Raw genomic sequence first — 27612 nt, 5'->3', positions numbered from 1 at the left:
ACTTACATTCATGTTTATCAAAGCTTGTACATTTACGTGTATAATAAAAATTGTATTTCAATTTTCAATACACAAAGTGAACGACCACATTGTGAAAAAAATTACACGATATTAAATTAGAGTGACCATTTCATGAAAAAGTGACCATATTGTGAAATATTTTCGAATTTCACGAAGTGTAAAAAATCCGTTTCCATTTCATGAAATGGTCATCTTTTCATGAAAAGATCAAATTCATTAAGTGGTTACGACATATATAATAATTAATAAATTAATATTTCAACATATACCAATTTTAATGTATGTATATTATGTTAATCAATTCCCTATAGGCTTTAGCGTCTCTTTATAGTGGACAGCCATGGGAAATTAAAAAATGTCCACTATATAGAGGTCTCACTGTATCTATATTATATTGAATACCTATTATTATCATGAACATAAAATTGATTTTTAGGTTTTTGTATTCTTTTAGATAAGAACTCGTTCCCTCGGAACAATTTATGCTTTTAAGGGGTGCTGCGGTATCATATTACATTATTGACTTAAACGTAATGTTGTTTTGTTTTATATTGTTGCAATAAAACTATAATTGTTATTATTATTATATATATATATATATATATACTTGAGTAATTATGGTCACTTTAATAATATTATATAAATTCCCGGTCACAAATACAAGGTTTACACCAGGGGTCGGCAATTAAATTCTATGGAGGTCCAGAAAATCAAAAAAAAAATGTCGAGGGCCAGTAAAAACTAAAAACTTAGATATTAGTTAATAATTGTTGTGTTATCGCAGCTATTATTGTAAATCGCAATAAACGATAAAAACCATCGTAATCTCTAAATATATCATAAAATAAATAAAATATATATTATGTGTGGAAAACCGGCATTATTAAAAAAAATAAATATTTTTTGTGGTCCAATTATTTTTTCTTCGTGGGCCGGATTTGGCCCGCGGGCCGCCTATTGCCGACCAACAACGATGACTTTTAGGTAAGTAGTCACTAGTCGGTATATTATATTATCATAAGTAAGGGTACCTAACCTAACCTAGGATAATAGTTACCTGGTTAAAATGTAACCATAAATCCCGGTCTTCGCGAACCCGTATCTCCCAAATACATTCAAGTGTTTTTGGTGGTTCTACAAATCCCATGGCATCAAACCTTGGAAACACGAGCTCACCCTCGTCGACCGGTTGAATGATAGAAGGACCACACAAAGGACCATGTACGAATTCGTATCTGGCTTCAAATAACGGAACATCGTACTTGAAATAGCTCAGAGCCGCGTGTAGTGGATTTAGATTCAACTCGACATTCAATGAGTTTCCCGATGAGACAAATTTTATTTCTCTAGTATGCGGATCGGACGTCATTCTCGTTTTGTTGACATTATTGAACAAACAAAGACCGTTGTTCGTATTCGATTGATTGATAATTGTCCGGTTAAGCCCAAAACCAGCGTCGATCTCCTCCGGTTCCCATATCAATAATTTGTCACGTTCACTATACCAACAGTCGTTGTCCTTTTCAATGGGTATCCTATAATTGTGGTCCTGTAAACATGCCTTAAAAAATTAAATGTATTATGAACGTAGGTACTTAGTGTACCTACTCAAAACGGTTAATACTTCATAATATAATAGTAATAATAGTATTATTTTAATATTAATAAAATATTTTTTCAATTAAATAAACAAATTTTTGTTCTCTGTTTTTATTTTTGACGCACCTATAATATTTGAAAATCGAATAATTTTTAATCTTGTAAATCATTAACTCGTCGATTGTTTGCGTTCTATGGTATTTTGAATATTATTACGAATAATATTTTTCAATGAACTGAGAGATAAAAATGAATAACCATCTAATACTTAATTTTTCTTCCAACACAATAGTACAAAAAATAATATGACACAATTCTGTGGAGTGTGGTGTAAAGAGGTTAGTCAGATTTGACAGTTAAAAAAGCGTTGATACATTTTTCAAAATAAAAAAAAAAGTAGGCAATTTCTTTGCAGTACAGTATGTGTCTAGTATTCCTCGTCATTGAAAAGTGAGTCAATGTACAATTTATTATAATTCAATAAAAAATACAAATTATGGCTTACGAACAATGATTATTTGCGTACTTAGCGTATGTTAGCCTATATTTATAAGTAATAAGTATACTAAGTATATTTTAAAATACAGTTATGTTGCTGTTAAAGTAAATTATTCTTACTATTAATAATTATACTCTATATAGATTAAATAATTTTTACCGAAAATATTGCATATGAAAATGCCATGAGTATAAAATAAATAATACATATTAAAAGTTCCAAGTACCCACAAATACAATTTTAAACAAAATAACTAGTATTTAATTTCGTCGAAATTTAAATTTAAATTTAACTTTAATATTAAATTTCCAAATCTTAGCAATGGAAATTAAACATATTCTAAATTTTAGAATCTGAGCAGAGCGATGAATGTGTTGATTTTACAATTATGTGTGATTTTTGTGTACTGGTGTCTGGTGCACGATAAGTAGTCGTAAAATTATACGATTATCAACTTAAAAAGTAGTTTCAAATGGCAAAGTGGATCTAGTTTGTATTTTAGAGAGGTCAACGACCTTCAATTAAAATTTCCATAATTTTTAAATTGATGTAATAACGGCTTATATAGGTACCTTTAATAGCTTTAATACCTTGTAGTAAATTTTCAAATATTTTGATTAGGTGAAAATATTTTTATCAATAGTTATCATCAAAAATTGAAAATTTCTATTGCATATAATAGTTTAGAATATTTTCAAAAATTGTTCACGTATAGAATGATAATATAATATTAAATTTACAAACAATTCAAAGTATCTACGGTTTTTCGTTTTTAAATTACTAATAATTATTAAAAATTATTTGAGGGAAAATCGTTATTTTACGAATAAATATCCAAAATAAAAATGTTTGTAAAAAAACTAATATGATTTTATGTTAAACTTTTTTTTTTTATATAAGTCGATAAAACTTGTAGAGAACGTTGTATTAAATTTTATGATCTTAAAAATAAAAATAAATTTCTTTATAAATTTATAACTACATAATCTTTTGCAAATATTTCCAATTTTAACAAATTTCGTAAAAATTCTAATACTAAATGCTTATAAAAAATAATGTGTTTATGATTTTGATATTATTTTATCAACAAATTATACGAAGAACCTTACAAAAAATGTTCAATGCTTATTTTAATATTTTGATTCAGTAAAAAATTATTGATATTTATAGAAAAAAAACTAAAATAAATTGAAAATTTCCAATATTAAAAATTGTAACATGATCTACCGCTGAGTTTTCACAAAAAACCAAAAATCCTAAATGCAGGTACTTGTCCTTAGTTAATTTGTAGGAATCAAAAAATAGTTATGTGCTATAAATATACAATACAATAAAATATGTGTATAATTTTGCATAAAAAAAACTTAAATATTGGTACGAATAATTATTTATTGTTTTATCAAATATGTATTTATGTAAGAATTATCTTCAAAATATGCATAATTATTCAAAAATTACAATATGTATTACATTTTTTAATTTGTAACTAAACTTTAAGTATATATTAGGTATGTAACTGCAAATTCTTCAAACTTGCTACTTATCCTAAACCTCAAGAATTAGAAAATATGGTTTATTTAAGACTTAATACCAACAATTAAATTTTGAATAACTTCATTATTGAAGAAAAAAAAAAGCAAGCATGTTTGGTAAATCACCGTTTAAATAAGTATAAGCACATTTCGATTTTGATACTTGTTAAACCTATAATACTTATATGTAGGACGTAGATAGATAACAATTATTATAAAACATAAACAATTGAAATAAAGAAATGTATTTAATGAAAATTAGTACCTTGAATTTAATAGACTCAATTTTCAAAACAATACGGGCGAATAATCGCACGTCTGTTATAAATTTATAATGACAAATTATTGGTTGAGATTTTGCATCAGGATCCGTAACCGTCCCTTGTCGTTTGTAGACTAGCGTGTTCACTGGTGATCTGAAATATCCCGACGAAGGCTTCCAACTAACAAATTCTTCATCACACATTGTATTTGGTATAGCAGTACCGAATTTAGTGTCATTGAAAAAGTCATAGTGAGCCCAATAATACAACGATGACCTACAAATGAATTACATCTCTTATGAATTATTTTATTTATTTAAAAAAATACTATGATTAGTATTGTTAGAGTTACTTACTATAAATAGATACCTAATAATAAATCAATAACTATTTTAGATTTCTAAACATAAGTTTAAAAGATTTCATATCCTTATTATGTCTGTCTATCCATTAAAATAATCGGTACATTATGCTACCGGTATAGTCAGTTCAAAATTAATATCTTAGAAATTCCCAAGAAAACAAAAAATAAAAAAAACGAAAAAAAAGACAAGAATATAACGAAAAACGTATATTTTTTAAATATCTGGCCAAATTACTATAGGTATAAGTTTGTGAGAAGCATACGAAGAAATAAAATGAAAATTTGTATTTTGCGATAAATTTTTACAAAGATTTCAATAAAAAATAATAATATATTATATTTTTTAAAAACTATAGTCAGTTTAGTTTTAAAATAATTAAATTTGTTCATATATGATCTTATTACGCGTTATGTTACACAATTGTCAATACCTATAGTGTCATTATACTCATAACAGTGCACCACTGCTATAGTTAATTTTCGGTATATTAGGAATTAATATACAGATAACCCAACGTGTGTAATAAGCTCAACGAGAAATATTTATAATAATTTTGAATATACTATGTATCTATTGATTATCTACACATAATAATTATTATCCATAGATTTAATCTGTGTTATTATCATAGTATTTATTCAACAATACCTATGCTTACAGGTTATAATATTCATTATTCTTACCCCGAATAACTGCCGGTTTTGCTTTCAAATCGGATAAACATGGAATTTCCCGTCGATATGAAATCGTGTTTTTCAGCTGGCTTAGAAAATGTATCACAAAATGTTTTTATGATTTTTGTATCATCTGGTTCCGCGGCATCGTAGAGCGTTAAGCTTTCCCCGCAATCACCAGTCCAATCACTCCTCACAGGACTCTCTATACTATTTACTCGAAAGCTATAATGTTGTTAAGTTTATATTTTAAGATCATTTCTGTAGTATTAATTACTATTTAAAACAATGATATTAGGTATGTATACAGCCGGGTAAACATCGGTTTCAACAATAATAATATAATAGATAATAAGTTATCACTCAAAAAATTATTTTATGTATTACGTTTAGAGCGAGTCTATATACCTAGGAAAATAAACTCGAACTACTTGATTTGGCAGTCCTAGTAAATGATAAGTGCAAGACGTGTGCGGGGGATACCAGTGAGCAATCGACATGAATATTCCTTCGGTATGGTGATCTCTGTTCAAATGTTCGCTCGATAATATCCAATCGCAAGAACCGTTTTTTTCACCAGCAGTCTGCATGTGACCAGGCATATTACCAACGTTAAAATGAAAGCCGGTATTTAAAAGCGGGCCTAAATTGAAATAATTGAAATAATTAAAAAAATTAATAATCAGGAGTAAGTTTATTTATATTTATATTATTATTACGAGTATAAAACATAAAATTATTAATTCGATTAATAAAAAAAAAAAAAATTTATGATAATTATAAGTGGGTAAGTATCTATAAAAATAAATACGTACCTATATTAATTATTATAGTTTATATGTTTAATTTTGATTATCAAAATCTAAGATTGCAGGTTTCATAAAAAAAAAATAATAAAATAATTTTCTTTTATTATTTCTTATTACATAGTATGCTTTAAGCATTTAAAATTAATAGTGTTTGAGTTTTAAAAAAATTATAGTACAACACTAGGTAGTGTTTAAATTTTCTAATGGATAGTAAACTAAGAAATTAGAATCTTATTTTGGATTTGTATACTTGATTATAAGTATGGCCATATGAATACTGGGCTGATGTAATAAGTATACCATATTACCAACATAATATATTTATTTATCGTATAAAAAAAAAAAAAATATTAATTTAACCGTTTTAATTGTAATTTAAGAACATAAATAAGACTGTACCTGCAGTTGATGTGACAAACTCCACAAATAAATCTTCACTTGTACCAACAATTGAATGGGGAAATTTTCCCATTCCACAAAAGGTTCCAATCTCTGGGCTAGATGCGTTTTTACCATCATAGATTTTTATATAATCATATGGGCAATATTCAGCTCCTTTAACATATTTTAATTGTTTGATAATTAATACTATCATTTCGACCATACAGTTAATAAATGTTTATTCATTGAAAATTAAAAATAATAAAGTATTGTCATTAATATACAATTTTTTAAAATACTGTCAGTATTCAATAATATATTCCACAATATACCGCAAAAAATACTCACATTCAACTATATTATTTATTTTATTTTCACTGCGGGTTGAATATTCAATTAGATTTCATAAAATCTATACGTTATTAAACGAAAAATAAACTCAATTTTTGTTTTTTAAATGAAACAATTATTTCAAATACATATATAGTATATACCGATATAATTAATGTTACAGTGAAATATCTATGAATTATGATCATTCCATATTTTATACTTTTAAAATGTATATATTTTTTTTATTATTTGGTTTAATTTTAAATTAGAAAATTTATGGATGGATGTACATTAAATTATTCCAATTTTTTATATTTAGACAGATTAACTATGCATTTAAACTAACTGAATTAACTCCATTAATATGTAAAGTAGTACAACATTATAAATGATCCTCAACATTTTGTATACAAGTTATAATGATAAAGGTTAATGCTAATGAAAATAAATATTGACTGTAATAATTTACAGGTACGATTTATTATATATTATTAATATATTTATTTTTTTAATTTCTAATGTTCTAAAATACCTATAAAAATAAATGTGGTATTTTTTATGATATTTTTTACTAATTATTTTCTAGAAAAAAATGATTGGATCAAAATTGTAAAATTTAACAAAACAAGTAAGTTCTACATAAATTTAATTTTTAAATTTTTCTAATATTTTTCATAAAATCACGAAATAGAGTGAATTATTACTGTTAAGAAATGTTAAGTCATTTTGATAAAATTCAAACTCGTTCAGAATCGTTTTTCTGGGAGTACAGTACAATAACTTCTAATACCTTCATTTTTTTCCAAAAAAATATTGTATCATAAACAATATTAAAATATATACATATGTATGATAAAAACCATATTATTATATGGTTACCTGACGTGATCGGTCTCATAGGACATGTGATTATATTTTCACAACGCTGACCGTCTACATTAAATTCTTCGTTTTGTATGTATAGACGGATAAACGGATTTTTAGTGTTCAGCCAATAATTGCACTTGAGATTTCTTGGATACACTCCTGGATACGCTGGACTTTGAACATAACATGTTTGCAGTCGACATTCCTTAAATGTTCTATCACAATAGCTCCTTTAATCAATTTAAATAAGAAATGATAATTATTATGCAATACTTAGGTAGCTATTTAATATACTAATCATTTTTGTGGGTCAGAAATTGGAATTGTTAAAAGTATACATTTTATTTTATACTAAAAATATATTATACTGTTTATAACCATTACATACTATAATAGATATTTTAAACCTTTTTTTAGTTCGAAATTCTGGTGGTAATTTAAAGTAAAGACTCCGTTTCTTGAAAATATTGTGGTAATTTGAAGAAAATCAATGCATTTAAGTACACTCAGTAATTCGACGTAAAATTTAGAGCGAACCAGGTAAACAAGTAACAGGAAACAATTCGAAGTTGTTATCATTCAACTCTCGGTGATTCTAAGTTGTTTCACTGTGATTGATTATTTATAAAGTGTATGTTTTTCTCATTAATAGATAATAATAAACTATTAAAACTTTGCTTGTTTTTTTTTAAATACTTACAATCAAATTATTATTATACCTAACAACCTAACTAACATATTTCTTAATTAATTTACGTGTCTTATCTTATTTTAAACTAATTAGTAAATCAAAATCTTAAAGTTTTTCAAAAAACCTCAAATTGTTGAGAGTTGAATGAATTCTCTTACATTTTATCTATAACTTATGAAGATTAAAATATTGAATTTTAAAATAATATATGGTATAATTTTTATAAAACAATTTAAGCATTAATAGAGATAATATGTTATAGCTTATAATATACTCGTATAAGTAGTTACTTACAGGTTAACATATCATGCAAAGAAATTTTATAATATGATACACTCAGGTAGGTACCTATGTGTTTCCCATACATGGTATAATTTTAAATTTTTTTGACTCTTTTTGAGTAAATTATAAAAAAGTTTGAGAAGTTTTTGATTTCTTTAAATTTTGATAAAAAACAGTTTGCTAGGTAAAAATACTTGAAAATTGTATATAAAGTTATTTCTTATAAGTCATTAATTTGATAAACCAAAAATTTCGAAAATATATAGTCCCAATATTTTTTTACAAGCGTTTAAAATTTACAAATTATTTTGTAACTAGACATTTTTATAAAAATTTTTTTTATAAATTAGAATTAAAAAATGTAGTACAAAATTTCTCAAACGTTTTTCTACTTATTCGTATATAAAAAATATATAAACATACAATATTTTTTATTGGCATTTGAAGTTCAAATTTGACGAAATTAAATATTTAAACGATGAACAACAATGTTAAAATTTAAAAACATTATTCGTAGAGACTTAAACTTTTATGTGTATTATTATAAATATTAGTATACATAATTATATTTTCAAAATAACTACATTAATTTAAAGATATTATTTTTTATATTTTATACTATAAACGTATTCACACTTTCATGGTATTTGCAGTAAAGCTGTTATTATCTTAAAAGTTAATAAAAATGATCTGATATGATAGAAATAAATATTTTTAAAATTATAAAATACTATAAATATAATAAATACATTGTTTTTGGAAAAAAATGTAATCAACCTAACGCGATAATATTTAGATGTTTTAGTTAAAATAAATGATAGTTATAGCTATATCAAAAAACATGAAATATACTCATAGTGATAGCTATAAGTTGATAAACGGTTTCCGTTGAGAACCATTTTTCGCATACAATGATAAATTTATATACCTATCATTAAATCAAAATTTAACATATCCATTACAGTGACCCACTTCACACTTGATATCTAATGTATAGAACAATAGAGTACTACTCACTTGCCTACATTTTTTAGTATCAAATTTATTTAATTATAGCATAAACACTAATTGCAATAAAATAAATATAAAATATCTAAAATATTTAATTGATATTATTCTAACCCAGGGTTCAGCAAGCCTCTTCTATTTGGATAAAGTTCCGGATGCTGTCCATATCGTAAATACACTTGAGTTTCTTGTTCAGCTCTTGAATCGAAACTGTAATAAGTTTGATCTGTAAAGTTATTTGTTTGAAAAATAACTCGAACTGAACTCGTTTCCGACAAGAATGTTTGTGGTTGTTCAATTTCACCACAATATGATCCGGGTACTTCTTTTTTAGATGTAATTGTTGCGGCGTTACCTTTGCCCACATGATCAAGTATCTTAAATTAAAAATATATATATATGCGTCATTTGCCAGTTATTATAAGTTTATGATAATCTCTTGTGTATAATGTTATTTTCTTACATAATATGTAAAATAATTTCATTAGAAGACGTGATTTTTACTAAACTTGGTAAACTATAAGATCTTTTGATCTTTTATATATCTTTTAATAGTTATTTTCACGCAAATGTATAACTTAATAAAAAAATAAGTTTGAAAACATGTTTGATTATTAAAAAGCATCCGAGTCCCAATTAGTTCAGACAACGGACATAACTAAACATGGGGACGTGCATAATTATTATACATGTCTCTATTACACAAAATAATAATACTCTAATAATACTTAGTAAAATTAATTATTACTTAAAATTATCTGATTAAAGATATTTGTAGTGGAACAGTGGAAGTTATAATCAAGAACAAGACTGTCTTGAGGGAGAGGGGCACCCCTCCCACTTATCTAGTTGAGCAATATTCTTGACTCGAGAATAAGAAAATACATCAATTGAGTATATTACGTTTACATTATTCATTTTGGAGTGTAAGAGTCCTAGTAATTCGATTTATGCCACTTGTTAACACTTTGCTATTTCGGAAACTTACTGAAATAAAATATTATTTGAGTGAATTATTGTAACCCTCGAGGGAGCCATAAAGTTCAAAACTATTGAAACTTTAAACAAACTATATGCAAACCTCAACTAGAGTTCACGAATTATTTACTTCCTTATCATGGGACATTCAATAATTTATTCGAATTATTAGTGGACCGAGATTCTATTCCTAAGTGTAAAATATATAATAGATACTACATTCATAAAGTATTATCATAGAAATAAAATGAAATAACATCTATGAATCATATAGCTATATAACTACATAAAATAAACAGTTACTTAATTGATTATAACTTTTGATTTGTTAACAATAGCTTTGATTTAAAAATTTAAAATACTTTAGTTGCTTAAATTACTATTGTATTTTTCTTAACTTTAAAATTTTAATGTATACACATTTGAAATTATAATTTAGTTTATATTGATTCTTTTGACATCAATAACTAATCATCAAAAAATAATAATTTGTTATAGTTCAATCGATAACATGTAGGAAAGACTGAGAGCAAATGTAACATTTTACACTTTTTTTTTATTTTTAAGAAATTTTTGATTTTCAATGTTATCATTTGATAAAGGAACATGATAGCTATTCAATTATATTACAATAGCTGCTTATATATCAATCTTAAAAATAAATATTTTTAATTAAAAAAAAAAAAAAAATGTTACAATCGTCCTAGACTGTGGGGTTAAATGTTACACATATCTTAATTCCGTTTTTCAACGATATTAATATAATCATATATGTTTTATTAAATTAAAAATCAAACCTGATAACCATATGACATATAGGTAGATGTAACCAAAGTAGACTAGACTCAAATTATCATGAATCATGATATATAATTATTAACTACATAATAACGTAACATTATATTAACTATATAATAATTATTATTCACTATTAAAAAAATTGTAATTAAAATATAATATGATAAGTAGGTAATGTATAGTTATTAATGTATTATTAATATTTAATTAAAAGTGTTTTTTCGTTTTCGTCGCATTTTGTAAACTAAATCAAGTTTGATAATTAATACAAAATATTAATAAAAAAGTTTATATTAAAAACAATATAATCGATTTTTATGGATAATATTAGGTACAATTAACTCTAGTCTATTTGTTACCATTGACCCCATACAGTTTTTTTTAATTAATGCAAAAACAAATTATGAACTTACTTAAGAAGTTAATTTATTATTATATAATCGTAATATCTAGAGGTTTTATTAGAAAATAATAAATTAAATAGAGTACATATTACAGCGTAAAAAAAAAATGCACTTTTTAATTTAATAATAGATTTATACTGATTATTTGATTAACAATATACGATAAAGCTAAACTGATGACAGGATAAGATGACAAATAATGGGGGAAAAATGATGCACATACAACCGATAATAATTATTGTATATCATAGAAGAAAATATTCAGCGTGTTACAATTAACCCATGTTAAGTTTGCCCCCCAGCACTCCTACAATAGAGCCAGTCCGAATTAACGATAATGTGGTGAATACGGTAATCCGAACTTCTGGACGGTCCAAGTCCATTTGTTCGCAAATACATTTGTAGTTCGAAATTAAAAGTATTATTCAGAAAAAAATCACTGATTACTATATTTAAGTTCTATTATTTTAAACTTTTCTTTTTGTAATTCGTTATGTTTAAGCTATTAATTATTTTTGTAATTTAAAGTGCAATAAATATAAAGGTGGTAGAATTAAAAATAAAAATCTTTGTCATTTGAGTAGGTAATTTTGAAAACCATCCGGTAAATCCGGACGATGCTCTGTATGAATTCGTCCGAATTATCAAAGCTTTACTGTTTATTATTTAACATAATACAATAAACCAAAGCCTAAACAGAAGTTACTTGTTGATAAAAATTTATAAACTTCAAAATCCAGTAGATAGTATGTTTATGACAATCAATTACCATTAGATGTACTAATTTTTAATATTTTTCCTAAGAGAGAAACTGAAGGTTTCTTTATGTGTTTTTAAAAAATTTAACTTTCCTTTATATACCTAAAATGGGCTTATACTGCGTACCATAAACGACACCTTTTTTCCTCAAATATTTAAGAACTACAATTTATTTTGGTAATTTAAAATACTCATCTTTCTTTATCAATGTATACTAAAAATAAAATAATCATTTTTACATTTTATTAATTGGATACTAGGTAACTAGGTAGTGGGTACACAATAATAAAAAGTATTCTATATAGAAAATTTAGTATGTAAAATAAAAGTAAAGAAGTCTAACTAACAACTCTAAGTTATAGCCAATAGGCAAAGGTCATAATTATAATATTAATAATATTTATATTATTTGAATAATGGTATCAAAACATTTCCACAATATTTTCTTATGGATTTGTCATTGGTTGTTATTGGCACCCCTGTCGAGTGTCGATCCGTTTCCGAAACTCGGTATGCGGCGAACAACATACGCGTCTCAGTTCATCCTGTGAGTGCCGTCTACGGTGTTTCATCGTTTGTTTACTGGTTATGTAAACTTTCAAGTACCGGACTGTTGTACTCAATATTTATCCAAAAACCGTACGTTTTTAACGTATAAACTAATTCCAAAATCCGCTTTACGTTCAGTCCTGTAATCCTATAGTGCGACACTTTAGCCCCAAAAATGGTGAGTATTTTAATTATATAACAATTATGTTTCCGACGTCTTTTTATGTATTCCGTAATACGATTTATGTTTGCGAAATCCTAAATGTTGCGATATATTTTACTTCTACAGTATTTCATACAATGTTTAATTGATTATTTAACCATGTAATATTTTATCAATTTATATCTATTACTACTTGTTTTAGAAATTCCCTTCAAAATTCTTACGTTAATTATTAACTTAATTGAATATAGTTGAGTCTCAGTAACTCAAATTTTAAAGAAAATAAATATATATTTGACTTTAAAATATTTTGAGTTTTATTTAAAATACAATTTATAAGCACTTTTAATGGTAATAAAAAATTCAATTAATTGGAAAGTTTTTAGTCATCAATTTTTAATTTATTATGATTCAATTATTTTACATGTAGATTCAACTTATTGCCCTTATTCGCTTAACATAGTTCACCAAATTAGTAATGTTACTAACCAATTTCTCTATACTAGTTACCCACAAATGTATTATATTTGATAATATTTTGATCGTATATATTATTGATGGGCTTACTTTACATTGTGTGTCTTATCATGAAATTAAATTTTTATTGCTTACAGCCTGTCACAAAGAATAACAAGATGATGCAGCACATCAACTATAGAGTGCGCGTTATATTACAAGATTCCAGAATGTTCATTGGCACGTTTAAAGGTATTTTATTCAATTTATATTTTTAACTTTTGTCATTTGATCGTTTAACTAACACTTTTGTGTTTCACAGCCTTTGACAAACATATGAACTTGATTTTGGCTGACTGTGAAGAATTTCGTAGATTGAAAAGTAAAGCCAAAGTACCTACAATACCTGCAGAACCAAGGGAAGAAAAGCGTGTACTTGGTTTTGTTTTATTACGTGGACAAAATATAGTATCTATAACTATTGAAGGACCACCTCCACCCGAAGAAGGTCTTCCTAGAGTGCCACTGCCAGGTGGGGGTGGTCCAGGATCTAGCCGTGCTGCTGGGCGAGGAATGCCTTCTGTCATACCATCAGCAGCTACACCTGGTAATATTATAGAATTATATATTTATTTATTAAATTTAGAAAAAATAGATTTTTTTTAAAACCTGCAGGTTGGTTTTTATTTAACTAAAAAGAAATTTTAACATAATTATTTTGATCAAACAGAAAGTAGTATTTTTAATTAGACCCTAGGAATCTATACTATTTTTTCAAATGAGAATACACCAGGTAGTAGACGAAAACCAGTCGAAACTTGTGTGTTCTCTGTACTTCCAAAGGTTTCAGCCCCCATTGACTAATCAGTAAACAATTATTTATTTTATGGTAGGGCTGTCACTGATAACGATGCACGTTATAATGATTGATTCACTAAACTGTATGATGGTTAGACAACAAAAATAAATATTTTTAAGTTAGGTTTTTCTTTTAAATAATTAATTCAATTAGTTAAGAAATTTAACAGGTTATTTATGTATATGATTTTTATTTTAAAATTCTAAGTTTTTTATTCTATTCATACCAATAGGCTTACAAGGACCAGTAAGAGGTGTTGGTGGTCCTTCACCAGCTGCAATGGCACCCACTAGAGGTGCGCCAGCTCAACCACCAATTAGAGGTCCACCAATGATGGCTCCTCCACCAGGCATAATGGGTATGCATATCATATAGATTATTTTTAAACTTATATTACTTACATCATTATATTTTTTAATATTTTAATCATGTTTTAGCTGGTATGCCACCAATGCCTGGTATGGGTCGAGGTGGACCACCACCAATGCCAGCCAACAATATGCGTGGTCCTCCACCTATGATGAGAGGTAAGTAGTAGCATATATTAAAACTATTTAACTAATTAATATTTTGTCAATATTTAATTATTTTTATTTAGGTCCTCCAGCTGGTCCAAGAGGATATTAGTGTGTAATACTAATGTTATCTACTGATGATTTGATATGACTAATAAATAATCACTGCATAATATTCAACAATTGTAATATCAATTTATTAAACAAGTGATATTCAACTACATATTTGATTTAATATTGTAAATTCTTTTAATTTAATAACTACTAATAACAATATGATTCTATCTAATAGTATTTATATACATATATATTATAAAGTATGAAACTGAATAGGTAAATCTACAAAAGAATCAATGTTTATTGATTATTTATTTTGGTTCATCTTTGTTGGTTTTTATTTTTAGTATATGAAATTTATTTGCTAGTTATTTTCGTGTGTATTGCATGTATAATTTTAAAAACTAAAATTTAATTTTTTTCCATACCTCATGAAAGCAGTAAGTATTAATTTATTTGCTTACAATTTATACATCAATTTGTGTAATGCTCACACATTGTGTTGTAATATTATTTGTAAGACATAATTTTATCTCATCTATAAAATATAAACTGAATTGAAAAAGTTAATTAAAGACAAATATTGCAATAAATTGTAAAATAAAAAAAAAAAACTATTATATTAATTTTAGAATTAAAATTTCTGTAATTGTTTTAATATATCTTATTTATATTCCAAATTTTTTCATAAATATATGTTTCTTTTTTTTTCTTCTAGTGTTGTGTAGCAATTATAAATTCAATTAAGACTTAAATAAACTATTGATATTTTATTTATTAATATTTTAAAAGATTATTATGGTTTAAACATACATATTGAAATTTTAATCTTAAATTGTAGAACTTAATCCAATTATAAAAACACAATCCAAAAAATTTTAGTGGTGGCCAATAGGTATATAAAAACATATATAAAATTTGCATCTTAAAATATAATTAATATTCACTGTATTAACAGAGATTTTGTACTTGAAATATTAAAATTAGATTTATTGATTTGTTGAATTGTATTTAATGATTATTCAACAAAAATATACTGTTTTACTATAAAAAGCTGAAGCTGAAGATTTATAAATTTGTTGACAGTTTTACTTGTTACATATTATTGTGTTAAATGATTCACAAATAAATATACCAGAGTGATAAATTTAAGTTTTATGTGATGTTTGAGTATTTCTTAAAGTTCTAAATTTTTTTTTTGAAAAGATTTTTTTTTTATAAAATTTATTGATGAAATTTATAAAAAAAATATTAGATAAAGTTATGTTTCTTACAATATTTTAACATGATAATTTTTTAAGTTTCCTTTTTTTAATTAACTTAAATTTTTAATTTCATATTCCTAAGTAGAGTATTTTTCTTAGTAAGTATTACAAAACGTGAAAATTGAATTTATATATATATAACAAAGCATTAAATATTACATTTTATATTGACTATTATATTGTTTGTGCACATTAAATAATATACATTCTCAACTGAGGTTGTATACTTTTGCAGGAACAATTTTTTGTGGAGGGTGAGGCTGGAAGTTATTTAAAGAGCATAATTATATATTACTGTTGCGAGTATAACTGGTATAAGTATTTTATTCTATTTTCAAAAAAGTAAAACCCCCTTTTTTTAAAAAAAAGAAATTTTTTGTATGTTGGTTTAATAAAAAATATAGAACACTTAACTCACTACCTAAGTTTAATATAAATAAGTAGGTAATTTTTTTATTCAAGTAATGATAATAGTATTGTAAAATATTAATTAATTGAATTAACACAATAGAAATGATATTATAGCAACGTTTACAAAGTTTATTCATGTGACTAAATATTATTATAATTATACAGTACACTATCACCTAAGTAACCCTGTTTTTGAGGGTAGTATTTTGAAGATCACTGGTGTAGCGGAGTACGAGTTGAAGCGATTGAATATATTATGATTATATGATATATAAGGTAGGTTATTATACCTATAGTAAATCAAATTAAAAAATGTTACTTAAAAATATAGAGATGACTGTTGTCTCAATTTCACAAACAAAACTCGACTAATTAGCTATATTAATGATTTATATATTCTCGTATTCTACGTTCCTGTGTTCTGACCTAAGCATCGCAAAGTACGGCATAAATGACGCATCAGTAACATGTTTATCGTTATACTATATTGGTACTTTTTTTCATTATCTCTATTTAAAACATAATTTGCTTCAAAATTAACATGTAATAGTTTTATTTAGTTGCTTAAACATTAGATTTCTATGAATTCCATTTATTATATTATTTAAATTTTGATGGTCTATTCTTTGAGAGTATCTACTTGGTAAATTCTACCTAACTATTATTACAACCATAAATCTGTGGTTTCGTACAATCATCATCATGTATCTATCAATGAATGGTGTCATGCAAAATTTGAAATTGTGGTATACAGTTTTCTGTTTATTGATAATTCACGCATATAAATTAACACAAGTGCAATTGTCTTTTCATGCTGTGGTCGCCACTAAAGCGTAATAACGAGCCTATCAAAATAAAAAAATACCTTGTGTTCAATAATTAATTAACTTAAGTATGTAGCTTTGATTTAACCTAACTAACTTATAGAATACTAAATTAAATAAGGGTTATGATCTTGAATTAAGTGACAAAAATACTTTTTATTTTGAGAAATAATCGTCAGGAAGAATTTAGTAGGTATTTATAATATATTCAAATATTCGAACGTTTTGAATCAATAAGGGTGCGGTGGAACTGGGGAAGTCGAATAATATGATAAGCTATTAGTTAATAGGTAAGTACCTAAGGTTTAAAAAGCGAATGAATTCCGTTATGACTTGTGTTTGAATCCTAGGGGTATAATTAACGAAAGCAGTGCGTAAACCGATTAGAAATGAATGAATTCAAATACCTAACATTATTGCAATAAATTCAATAACATATACAAAAAAAAAAAACTAGAATTCAATCTTTTTGAAAAAAAAATTAAATTTACTATATTAGTATCTGGGTATTTTCGCCAACCAAGAATACTAGGTTATATTATTCTAAATTTTATTACACATAATTACATTTTTAATTTATTTTAAGATATTATTTATTTATAATATGAATCTATTTTTACTGATTTAGGATGTTTACATTTTACAAAAAGATGTGATTAAATCTTGGGTTATATAATTTGAAATAATATAGTATAAATTTATATTATTTTAAAATTAAATAGATACCTACCTACTAATAATACAACAAATTTATTATTTTCAAAAAAAAAAAATATCAACTTATTGTAATACTAAAAGTTAGATAAATAACTTCAATAATTATTTCAAAAAAAAGAACATATTATGATACGTAGGTACTTGGTGATATAACTTATAACTTTATAAGTTAATTGACTATTTTCTCTTAGAATTAGTTTCTTTAGTTCCCCTTCTTCTTAGTTTATCGTACACAATGATATATTATAGAATTCAAATTTAACGTTACTTTAATAATATCCTGAACGATAATAAATGTACAGCAGAACGGTACCCACTTGCTTAGGTATCTTTTTTATCTATAATATTGATACACCTACTAGGCACTTACAGGATTCTAAAAATTGTATTTTAAATACCTAAATATTCATAATTATAATTCATAATATAAGCATATTTTATGGAACAAATTGTTATTTTATTAGTACATGAACTAGCTTTAGGTACCTATGTAAATATTGTAAATAAATCCAATAAAAGACTAAAGAGATAGATATAGTTCAAGCGTTACTGGCTTTCTATACTTTAGAGGTATCAGGTATTTGATTATTAGGGCATTTACCCATTACCTATATTGCTTTCAATGATTTGGTTGTCGCGACTATATGTTTAGTTGAACATGTGAACGATCGTCATTATTTGTTCCATGATTGCGGCGCGTAGCAAGATATAATGTGAGCTGTAAGCGCGTACAAGTTGCAGCCAAGTATTTTACGAGCCGCATAATGATGGTACTATTGGTACTTATTACTCGGAACTTCGGAAGCGGGGTAAGTCCTTATGATAAACATAATAAAAATCTAATTGAAGTCTTACGAAACACAGTTGTCTGTTAAGCACGCGCGCGTGATTGTCGAGTTGTTTTGTTAGTTTATTTTTAATTGTCTTCGCTCTTCGGTTGACAAATGCCTATAGCTAAATAATATATTATAATATCTACACAGTTGTCCACTGACTTGGATACTTTTAACTTACTGGCTGTTGCAAGTTTCTTTTCACTTACACTCGTTTACCTGTTTAGTCAAAGCTAAGAAATTAATAATTATTAAATTCTATTGTTGCCTATTATAATTTATACATCGTTACCTACTCTAATTTATCAATAATTATATTCATTTAACTTTAAATTTGATAGATATTTATAACAATAATATACTGTAGGTATATGTTTGTACATTTATAACATCCTATACATTAAGTAAAATATACTATAATCTTTCTACAAAAATAAATATATAGGTACAATAGTCCATAGGCATGCGTAGATCTTGCTGGCAGGGGATATTTATATACATATATAAATATATTATTACATGTAATACAATTGAATATTATTTTGGTTATTAGTTAGTTTAATTAATATTAGTGATGGAAGTATTTTAAATTTATACATAGTTAATTTAATTACAAATTGAAATATAATAATTGATAATAGAATTCATTAACGCGATTTTAGCTCGCAGGAGAGGCAGCTGTCCCCTTCTACCGTGTGCACGTCTATATTAAGTACTGATAGGTAGATAGTTGAACTTCATATATTCAAATTGTGTTAATGAAAAATATTTTTTAATTTGACGTTCACAATTGAGATGATCTACAAATGGTTATATTTAAATAGTTAAATATTTTTTTGTAACAGTTATTCATTATTGTTTAATACATAATGTTAGACTTGGCGTAATGGCATGCATTTTTAAGTCATTGCAGATATGGGTATACGATCTATTAAATAATCTAATTTTACAGACTTGATTTTTTTTTATTCTGACTACAGTGCATAAGTATATATCACAGGTATTAGAAAATTATTTCCCTTAAACATTTTTTTTTTTTTTTTTAACTAAAATTTTATAAGTAAATATTTATTTAATTTAAGAACCAATTGTTCTATTGTTTTAATTTTTATTCGGTACTTAGATGTGTGCTTATTTATTAATGTTATTGTGATATTATATGTAGTTTATATTATTATAATAAGTGTAGTAAGTATCCATTTTATATTTTTTGGCCTTGGGTGATGTTTAAAACCACATGCATTTGATCTATTGTTAAAAAGGGAAATTTGGAAATTCGATAATTTAAAATCACACATGTTTAATTGACAGTTATAAATTAAACATCCATTTTTATTAAACAAATCGTTGAGAAAATAATTCAATATATAAAAAGATAAAATTAAGTATGTATATTAGAATTAGGTTTTATACTTAGATTATAATAAATTTATATCCCAGTGTTTTCAAATCTCTAACTAAATTAATTTCATTGTTATGATTCTGTTATTTTGATTAAATATGATCAACTGGTAAATGGAGTGGACAAATAAGTGTTTATTTATGTCTTATCTGTCTAGTGTATACAAATAGTTATTTAACAATATTGAAGATATTATTTTAATTTTCAAGTAGAACATAGTTTAAGTTTTGTCAAAACAAATTATTTTTTAATTTTAAATTTATGATAAAAAACATTTTTTATACAAAAATTCTTTTTAAAAATACTCTACCTAGATCTTGTAGATAATTAAATGGTATTGTCAATATTGGTATTTTGAAAAAAGTAAGTTATAATACGGACAGATAGTGTTAAAAATTTGAAGTTTGTATCAACATATATATTTTGGTATTCTCTCTTTACTCCCGAAAATTTCATTTCAATACAAGGTCATCTAACAAAAATATTGAGTGGTACTTCTTAGCGTAAACACATTGTAGGTTAGCCTTAATTTATACAATATGACGCATAACATTTTGGTTACCAAAACAAAAATATAATAATACAAAATGTACAAGAAAATACATATGTATTATACAAATTTATGAAACATATTTCAAATAATCCATCTTGAATTGTGTATAATATTTATAGCTTATTACTTATTAGTTATAACCTATACTAATGTAGATATGAAGTTATTAAAAAGTATATATTTTATAATTCTACAATAAAATAGTGTATAGTATTTTTATTGCAATCTAATATTGTATGAAATATATCAGTTCAATAATAGTATTAATTACATCCATGTTTACTATATCTAGTAAGTAGGTATAAATACAAACGTCGTGCAAACGCTTGATATATTTCTTATAAAAAATTAATTTACTTTCAGAATCCTCAACAATTTTTAAAGCGTTATATTTAAAAATATGAATCATTCTTATTTCTTATTACCAATTATTATTTTTTATTTGTTTTGAAAATTTTTTGAGCTTAGATTCTTGATATGTATTTGATACATTATTTTAGTGAAAAAATAATTGATATTATTAATTTAAACGCTAGTTATATATTCATTGATAATTACTATATGTGTTAAACATGGTGATTATTTTAATAGTAAACATTTTATTATTTCAAAAAAATGTTAAATCGGTTTTTTAAAATAGTTATAACTTATTACTTATAAGGTATATTCAATGGGACGTATTCAATTCAAATACATCATTAAATGTACTTATTTATCCTTTTTCATCTTTATGTTAATGAAATTATTATTACATTTTTGTTATAAATTATAAGCCTATAATTTTATAATGCAAAGCTACAAAAGTACTGAATACTTTTTTAAGAATGTTTGCAACTATAGTTTTATGAAAGTTTATTAGACTTATAGATACTTAATTTAATGAATTATGGATCACTCATACTTTATGTCAGTTTACAAAGAAAAAATTGTCAATAAACTTAAATAGTTATGGAATTCTGATAAAAAAAAAAATGCAATAGTTCTTGCGTATAAACGTAGGTATTAAATGGTAATTATATCACCATAAAATGTATATGGTTCCTTTTATGGTTTTAAGCGTATTATATTAATTATATATTATTATAGTCTTCTGGTCTTCATCCAATGATTGCAGTTGCAAATATATAATAATACCTTCGTACTTTATTTATAGTTATTTCTAACTAGCTTATTATTGTTTCAAGTAAATTATCGTGTTAATTGTTAGTATTACGATAATATTTCGTTTGTATTTTTTAGTTTGTTATAAACTTATAAAATTCTGTTAAATGAATTAATTTCTACAATTTGAGAAAACATAATATAATTTAATTTGTTTAATAGAAGTTTTGCTTTGATAAATTATGTATGTTTAAGTGTTAGGTTATTGTTGAATTTGATATAATTAATTTATTTGGTTCCTTTGAAGAGTATTCTCAAATAAATTCAAATAAATAAGTTAGATTCAAGAGTATAATACTTTATTAAATGAGAATCCACTAATTTTTTTATATTTGTTTTGCGCTGATAATTACAGTAAAGACATAATATACATTGCATCTATTGATTAATATTATAAATCTTGTACAAATGATAATCTTCTCCATCTAGCATTTAATATAATCTTTGAGCTTTCACCACCATTACAATCTTCTTTCATTTATCTAGATCTTGATCTATTCCTCTTCATTCAATATTTTTTTGTTTTCATTGCAAAGGTATTTTGTACCTAATATAATTATATTGTTATATTGATGTCTTGATTTTTTGTTTGCTTATTCTGCTGGATTTTATGTATATTAAGCATTTTTTGAATAGTTAGAAGATTATAAAAGTTTATATTTACAAACTGACTGTGACCATATCCATAAAAATATTTTATGTTTAAGAGTACGTTATACACGCAAATAGTGCCTCCACCTAACAAAGGCATAGCAAATTGTTCGATTTCAATTTTAATTATAATAATAATTATTATTATTATTCAATTTATTTAACTCTGTCTTGTTTAATATAACAGTGAATTGATCTATTATAAAGTTTAAGAATAAGAATATTACTCAATGAACCCTATAGGCTATTTTTATTTTAAAATGAGTTGTGAGTATTTTAAAAATCTAAATTGTTTGTAATTTTTTTACTATTTTTATCATACCTAAAAACTAAAAAAATCATTGGAAAAAAATTTAAAACTCAATATATTGTCTGAAAGCAAAGTTTCAGTAAACACATAAACATAATCCATATTGAAGTAATATCAAATTAGAATTACAATTAAAATCTTAGTTCAAAATCCACGCACATTTTGATGATATAATATTTTTAGACGATTATTTGGAGTAGAAGATTCTTGTTTAGAAATTGGACTAAGAAATTTATTGACTTGTTTAGCTTAAAATTATTTATCTTGAAAAGAAATACATTATTCCCAGAATCAGTTTTAAGACGAAAAATGCAATTAATATTAAAATTATTATAGTCATACAAGCCAAAGAATGAGACAAAGCATGAAGTAAAATAAGTAGGAGTATTAGATATTATTAACTTTCAGCTAGTTTATTGGTAAACAGCTAGGAATTATTGGATGGATGGTGTCATGGCACATTTCCGTAATTTGATACGGAAGATTCAAATTTTTATGAACTATTTTGAAATTTAATCCACAACTCGATTCCCCATTTTTGGTTCATCGTTCAATTTCAGCATAACATGAGTGCAATAATTTGCGCTGAAGATGAGTTTTATCACACACTATTCGAAAGTTTTCTTTGACAGTTTTCTCTAAAACTTGAGTAATCACCAGTTGCGAATCATCACCTATGCTGGAGTTTTTTTAAAACTTTTTTGTTCTTCTATAACATCAATTTTGCTTATTAGCCTGGAATTTACTGCTTTAGTTTTAGCCAATTGAGTGCAAACAGATACCAAATCGGTTTTAAAGTATTTTTAATAGATAATATATAGCTTGTGGGTCATAGAAGTCTTATTGGATGCTAGTAACCTATTGTTTTTCATATCTTCAAAACTGACATTAGGTCTATGTTTGAAATTTAGGACGCAGAATGCGAGTTCTTAATTTTGTTGTCTGAATGACATAAAATAGCTTTAGGTTGCAGTTAGGTTAAAATGGTTAGGTAGTTTGGAAGGCATACTAAAAAGTCAGGGGAAAATTATTATAACGCCTATAAACAATTTAAAAATAGATAACAATAAAAATATTATGCCAAGTGAAAATGACAACAGTCTCCTTGATATATAGGTACCTAGCACCTTACATTATTTGAATTGGCAAAACATTTAATTTTCAGTGAAAAGATAGTGACAGTTGTTTCCTTGAAACTTCTGCTGGATGGAAATAACGCGGAATGCGATAGTGAGTGTATCGTTAAATGCAATTTAATTAGAATCGACAATTAGGATGTATTAAAATATATTTACTTAATCACTTCGAACACAAAAAATGATTGGTTTTTAGGGTAGAAATATTGTGCAGACGGATTGAATTTTAAGTTATTTACTCGTCTTTTAAAAAGGTTACAAATATTAACAAAAATTATACTAACTGTAAAGGTTAAATATTATGAGAAAAAAATTAAGGAGGTATCAATTAGGTAATCCAAAATTAACTTGGAAGGTAATTAAAAAGACCTTAGATATAAATAAAAATAATAATGATAATTTTAGAATTATTAATTTATTGTTAATAATGACTCATTTAATATTGCTAGTATAATCAAAAAATTCTTCATAAATATTGGTGACAACGTAGCTAGTAAAATTAAAGTGTTAACAGTTTACACCTAATGAGAAAGTTACTTCAAATTCATTTAAATTAGTCTATTCAATTAAAATATTAAAGAATCTGATATTTGACAGAATGAATTATTTTAAAGATAATAGGTACTCATGTGGACTTAGATGGATTAAATGTACCTCCAAGTCTCCAAACATATTTGTGAAGATTTTAAAACTTGCGAGTTGTGGTTGATAGACAATAGTATAATAAGCACTTTGATTTAGTATTAAAAATGATATTTTTCTTGAAAAACTTAAATTGATTATAATTAAACCTATAGACTAATTTCTATGCTTAGTAATATTTCTAAAATTCTGAAAAAATTGTTAAAACAGGCTCATAGTGTTTTTAGAAACATATGAACTTCTTTCAAATTATTAGTTTGGTTTAAGATCAGGCTTGGAAACGGACAGTGCTTTATATAGCGAAATAAATTTTATAAATAACGCTCTTGATAATAATTAAATTTGAAAGTAATTGCAATTTTTCTGGATTAGGCTCAAGTATTCGATACTGTTAATCAAAGAACTAATTAATATTTTTCCTAATTTTGGTATTGATTTGACAAATCTAAGTTGGTTCATAAGCTACTTGAAAAATAGAAAGCAAAGTGCTCAAATTTATAGTATTAATGATGATGATTTTTCGATAATCTACTTCATTAATGACAGATAGTGTGCGCATGTCTTACATTCTCAATTTATAATATCTCTGATAACAAATAATTATTATTGTCATTATTAACCTATGTCTTCTATAAAATTTATAATTTATTATATATAACTTACAATTGTAAAACATAAGTATTTGTAATAGCACCAAGTGTGCTAAAACATTTTTGTAAAAAAATATAAAAAAAAGGTACCTAGAAGATACACATAATAGATTATAATATTGATTTATTGTGTATTTCAATATTTTATCAATGTGCAATTAAATTCTATGACGGTCTAGAAAAGTAAAAAAAAAAATTTGTGGGCCTATAAAAACTCAGTTATTAATTAATAATATTGTTGTGTTATAGTTACTATTATTGTAAAAAGCGATAAATGATAAACATCAATGCAATCTTTAAATACATCATAAAATAGATGTACGATATTATGTGCGGAAAACCAGCATTATTAAAAAATATTTTGTGGTTCAATTATTTTCCTACCACGCGCCGGATTTGGCCCACGGGCTGCCTATTACCGACTTCTGGTGTAATACTTTGCTAATAATATAATAATCTATTATATAAATTATAATATATATATATTTATATCTTAGACAATACTATATTGATAATTCATAGTGATGACTTATGTTCATTTGTCCATATTAATAACACAATCATATACTCTAATCGTTTTAGGGATAACATAATATTTTTTTTAATAAACATATAAATATATTAAATTAAATTTAAGTTTGAAAATTATAAGTTAGTAATGAAAGTTATTTAAAAAAATTTAGGTTTTAGACTTTCAGTTACTATAGCATTAAACATAATTAATTTTTTTCTTCTATTTACAATAATTGACATAAATGATAAATGTAAAATATTTTCAAAATAATTTCATTGTCTTAATATTTTTTAGAGATTCAAAAATTATGAAATCATAAATAAAAATTTATCATTTTTATTTTCAATATTGTATCTATTTAGGAATGATAAAAAACAAAAAAAAATATGTATAAATAAAGTATATACATATATACTATAAATTCTTGGATAAAAGTAATTTCCAACAACTGAGAAAAAACTTGGGTTTTATCTTCTTTGAATGTAAAAAACTTAATTTAAAGTTTTTATTTCTTTTGATCGAGATGGAAATGAATTATTACAAATGTATCTAAAAAATAAGTTTTAGTTTTATACATGAATATAAATATAAAATAAACTTACAGATTAAAGTAGAGTTTATTAGAAAGATATGTTCTTGTAATCAATAATAGAGTATCTATTCTATTGTATTTTTCAAAGGAGTTATACGATACAATTTAATTGAAAAATAGGTGTAAGTATATAAGTAAACAATTATAGTTATGCTTTTAAAATTTAAAATTTAACTGGACCTTAAAAATACCGTAAAATTAATTTAATATTTTTGAAATACTTTAATAACTAGTGAGTTTATATAGATCTACAATGTATTTATTAAAGCATTAAATATTATTAATGTTGTAGAACTGCAGTAAATTTACGTAAAATAAAATTGTGGGTGTCTACATAAACTTTTTAATTTGTTTTGTACAGTTTAAACATGTAAATGTATAAAAAAATGTATACCTATAAGTATACGCACGTTTAAACTATGTATCGAACAACTGATTTTTAAAGTTGATTAATATTATTGGGTATGTATTATATAGGTACTTGCACGTGTAATTAAAAACTAAATATAATTGTAGTATACATTATATTATTGATTATTGTTAAACATAGCATATAACTGACACATACGAATCTAAATTTAAAAAAATATAAAAGAAAAATAGAAAGCAATTAGTGTTATTAATTTGGTCTAAAATAGAAACAAATGCATAATTAAAATGATGATAAGAAATAATTGGGTTATCTAAAATAATATAAAAAGATTATAATTTAAAATAAAAGGATTTTAAATATCTACATAGATTATTTTGTTTTTTATAGTTTTATTTATTTTTTAAATTTTTAATATTTATACAAATCATACAAGACGTTTTTTGTGCTAGTAATTTATCTGTTTATACCCCTCCCCTCAATCCATTTAATGTAGGAAACTCATTATTTAAAAAAATACTAATTTTTAAGAAAATTTTTTTTTTTGTAGTTTTAAGTAATTATAATAGACTTTACTTTTTGAACAAATAATATTTTTACTATTTTTATTGTTACCTTTAAGTTTATACTCTCTTAATTGACAATATACATTTTAAATTCTATGCGGAGCGATGAATGTATTGATTCTACATGGTATGTGTGGTGTTTTTTTTTTGTAT

At 24.8% G+C, this 27612-nt stretch overlaps 2 protein-coding genes across 3 annotated transcripts in view; one reads left to right on the top strand and one right to left on the bottom strand.

The window, feature by feature from the left end:
• LOC112601287 overlaps nucleotides 1-27612 on the bottom strand; it is a 79931-nt gene that overhangs the window by 11989 nt on the left and 40330 nt on the right. For both annotated transcript variants that reach the window (XM_025348811.1, XM_025348812.1), the window contains exons 4-10: nucleotides 9439-9701; nucleotides 7356-7573; nucleotides 6162-6317; nucleotides 5362-5596; nucleotides 4963-5178; nucleotides 3917-4190; nucleotides 1079-1570 (exon numbers count right to left, since the gene is read on the bottom strand). In XM_025348811.1, coding sequence (XP_025204596.1) covers nucleotides 1079-1570; nucleotides 3917-4190; nucleotides 4963-5178; nucleotides 5362-5596; nucleotides 6162-6317; nucleotides 7356-7573; nucleotides 9439-9701 — 1854 coding nt within the window. The remainder of the gene's footprint in view (nucleotides 1-1078; nucleotides 1571-3916; nucleotides 4191-4962; nucleotides 5179-5361; nucleotides 5597-6161; nucleotides 6318-7355; nucleotides 7574-9438; nucleotides 9702-27612) is intronic.
• Nucleotides 12803-15028, top strand: LOC112601288 (small nuclear ribonucleoprotein-associated protein B). Its single transcript, XM_025348814.1, has 6 exons — nucleotides 12803-12990; nucleotides 13590-13683; nucleotides 13754-14038; nucleotides 14523-14648; nucleotides 14728-14817; nucleotides 14889-15028. Exons 1-6 carry the CDS (start codon nucleotides 12988-12990, stop codon nucleotides 14915-14917), a joined length of 627 nt encoding a protein of 208 aa, XP_025204599.1. The 5' UTR covers nucleotides 12803-12987; the 3' UTR covers nucleotides 14918-15028.

The sequence above is a fragment of the Melanaphis sacchari genome, unplaced genomic scaffold (assembly GCF_002803265.2).
Source record: "Melanaphis sacchari strain LSU unplaced genomic scaffold, SCAv2.0 Contig77_pilon_pilon, whole genome shotgun sequence".
Classification (NCBI taxonomy): Eukaryota; Metazoa; Arthropoda; class Insecta; order Hemiptera; family Aphididae; genus Melanaphis; species Melanaphis sacchari.
Note: the sequence above shows the minus strand (reverse complement) of the source record. Positions and strands in the feature narration are given on the sequence as shown.

Coding starts and splice junctions, on each gene's coding strand:
- LOC112601288 (XM_025348814.1), top strand. Junction 14,649..14,727: donor TCCTCCACCAGGCATAATGG/GTATGCATATCA, acceptor ATCATGTTTTAG/CTGGTATGCCACCAATGCCT. Junction 14,818..14,888: donor TCCTCCACCTATGATGAGAG/GTAAGTAGTAGC, acceptor ATTTTTATTTAG/GTCCTCCAGCTGGTCCAAGA.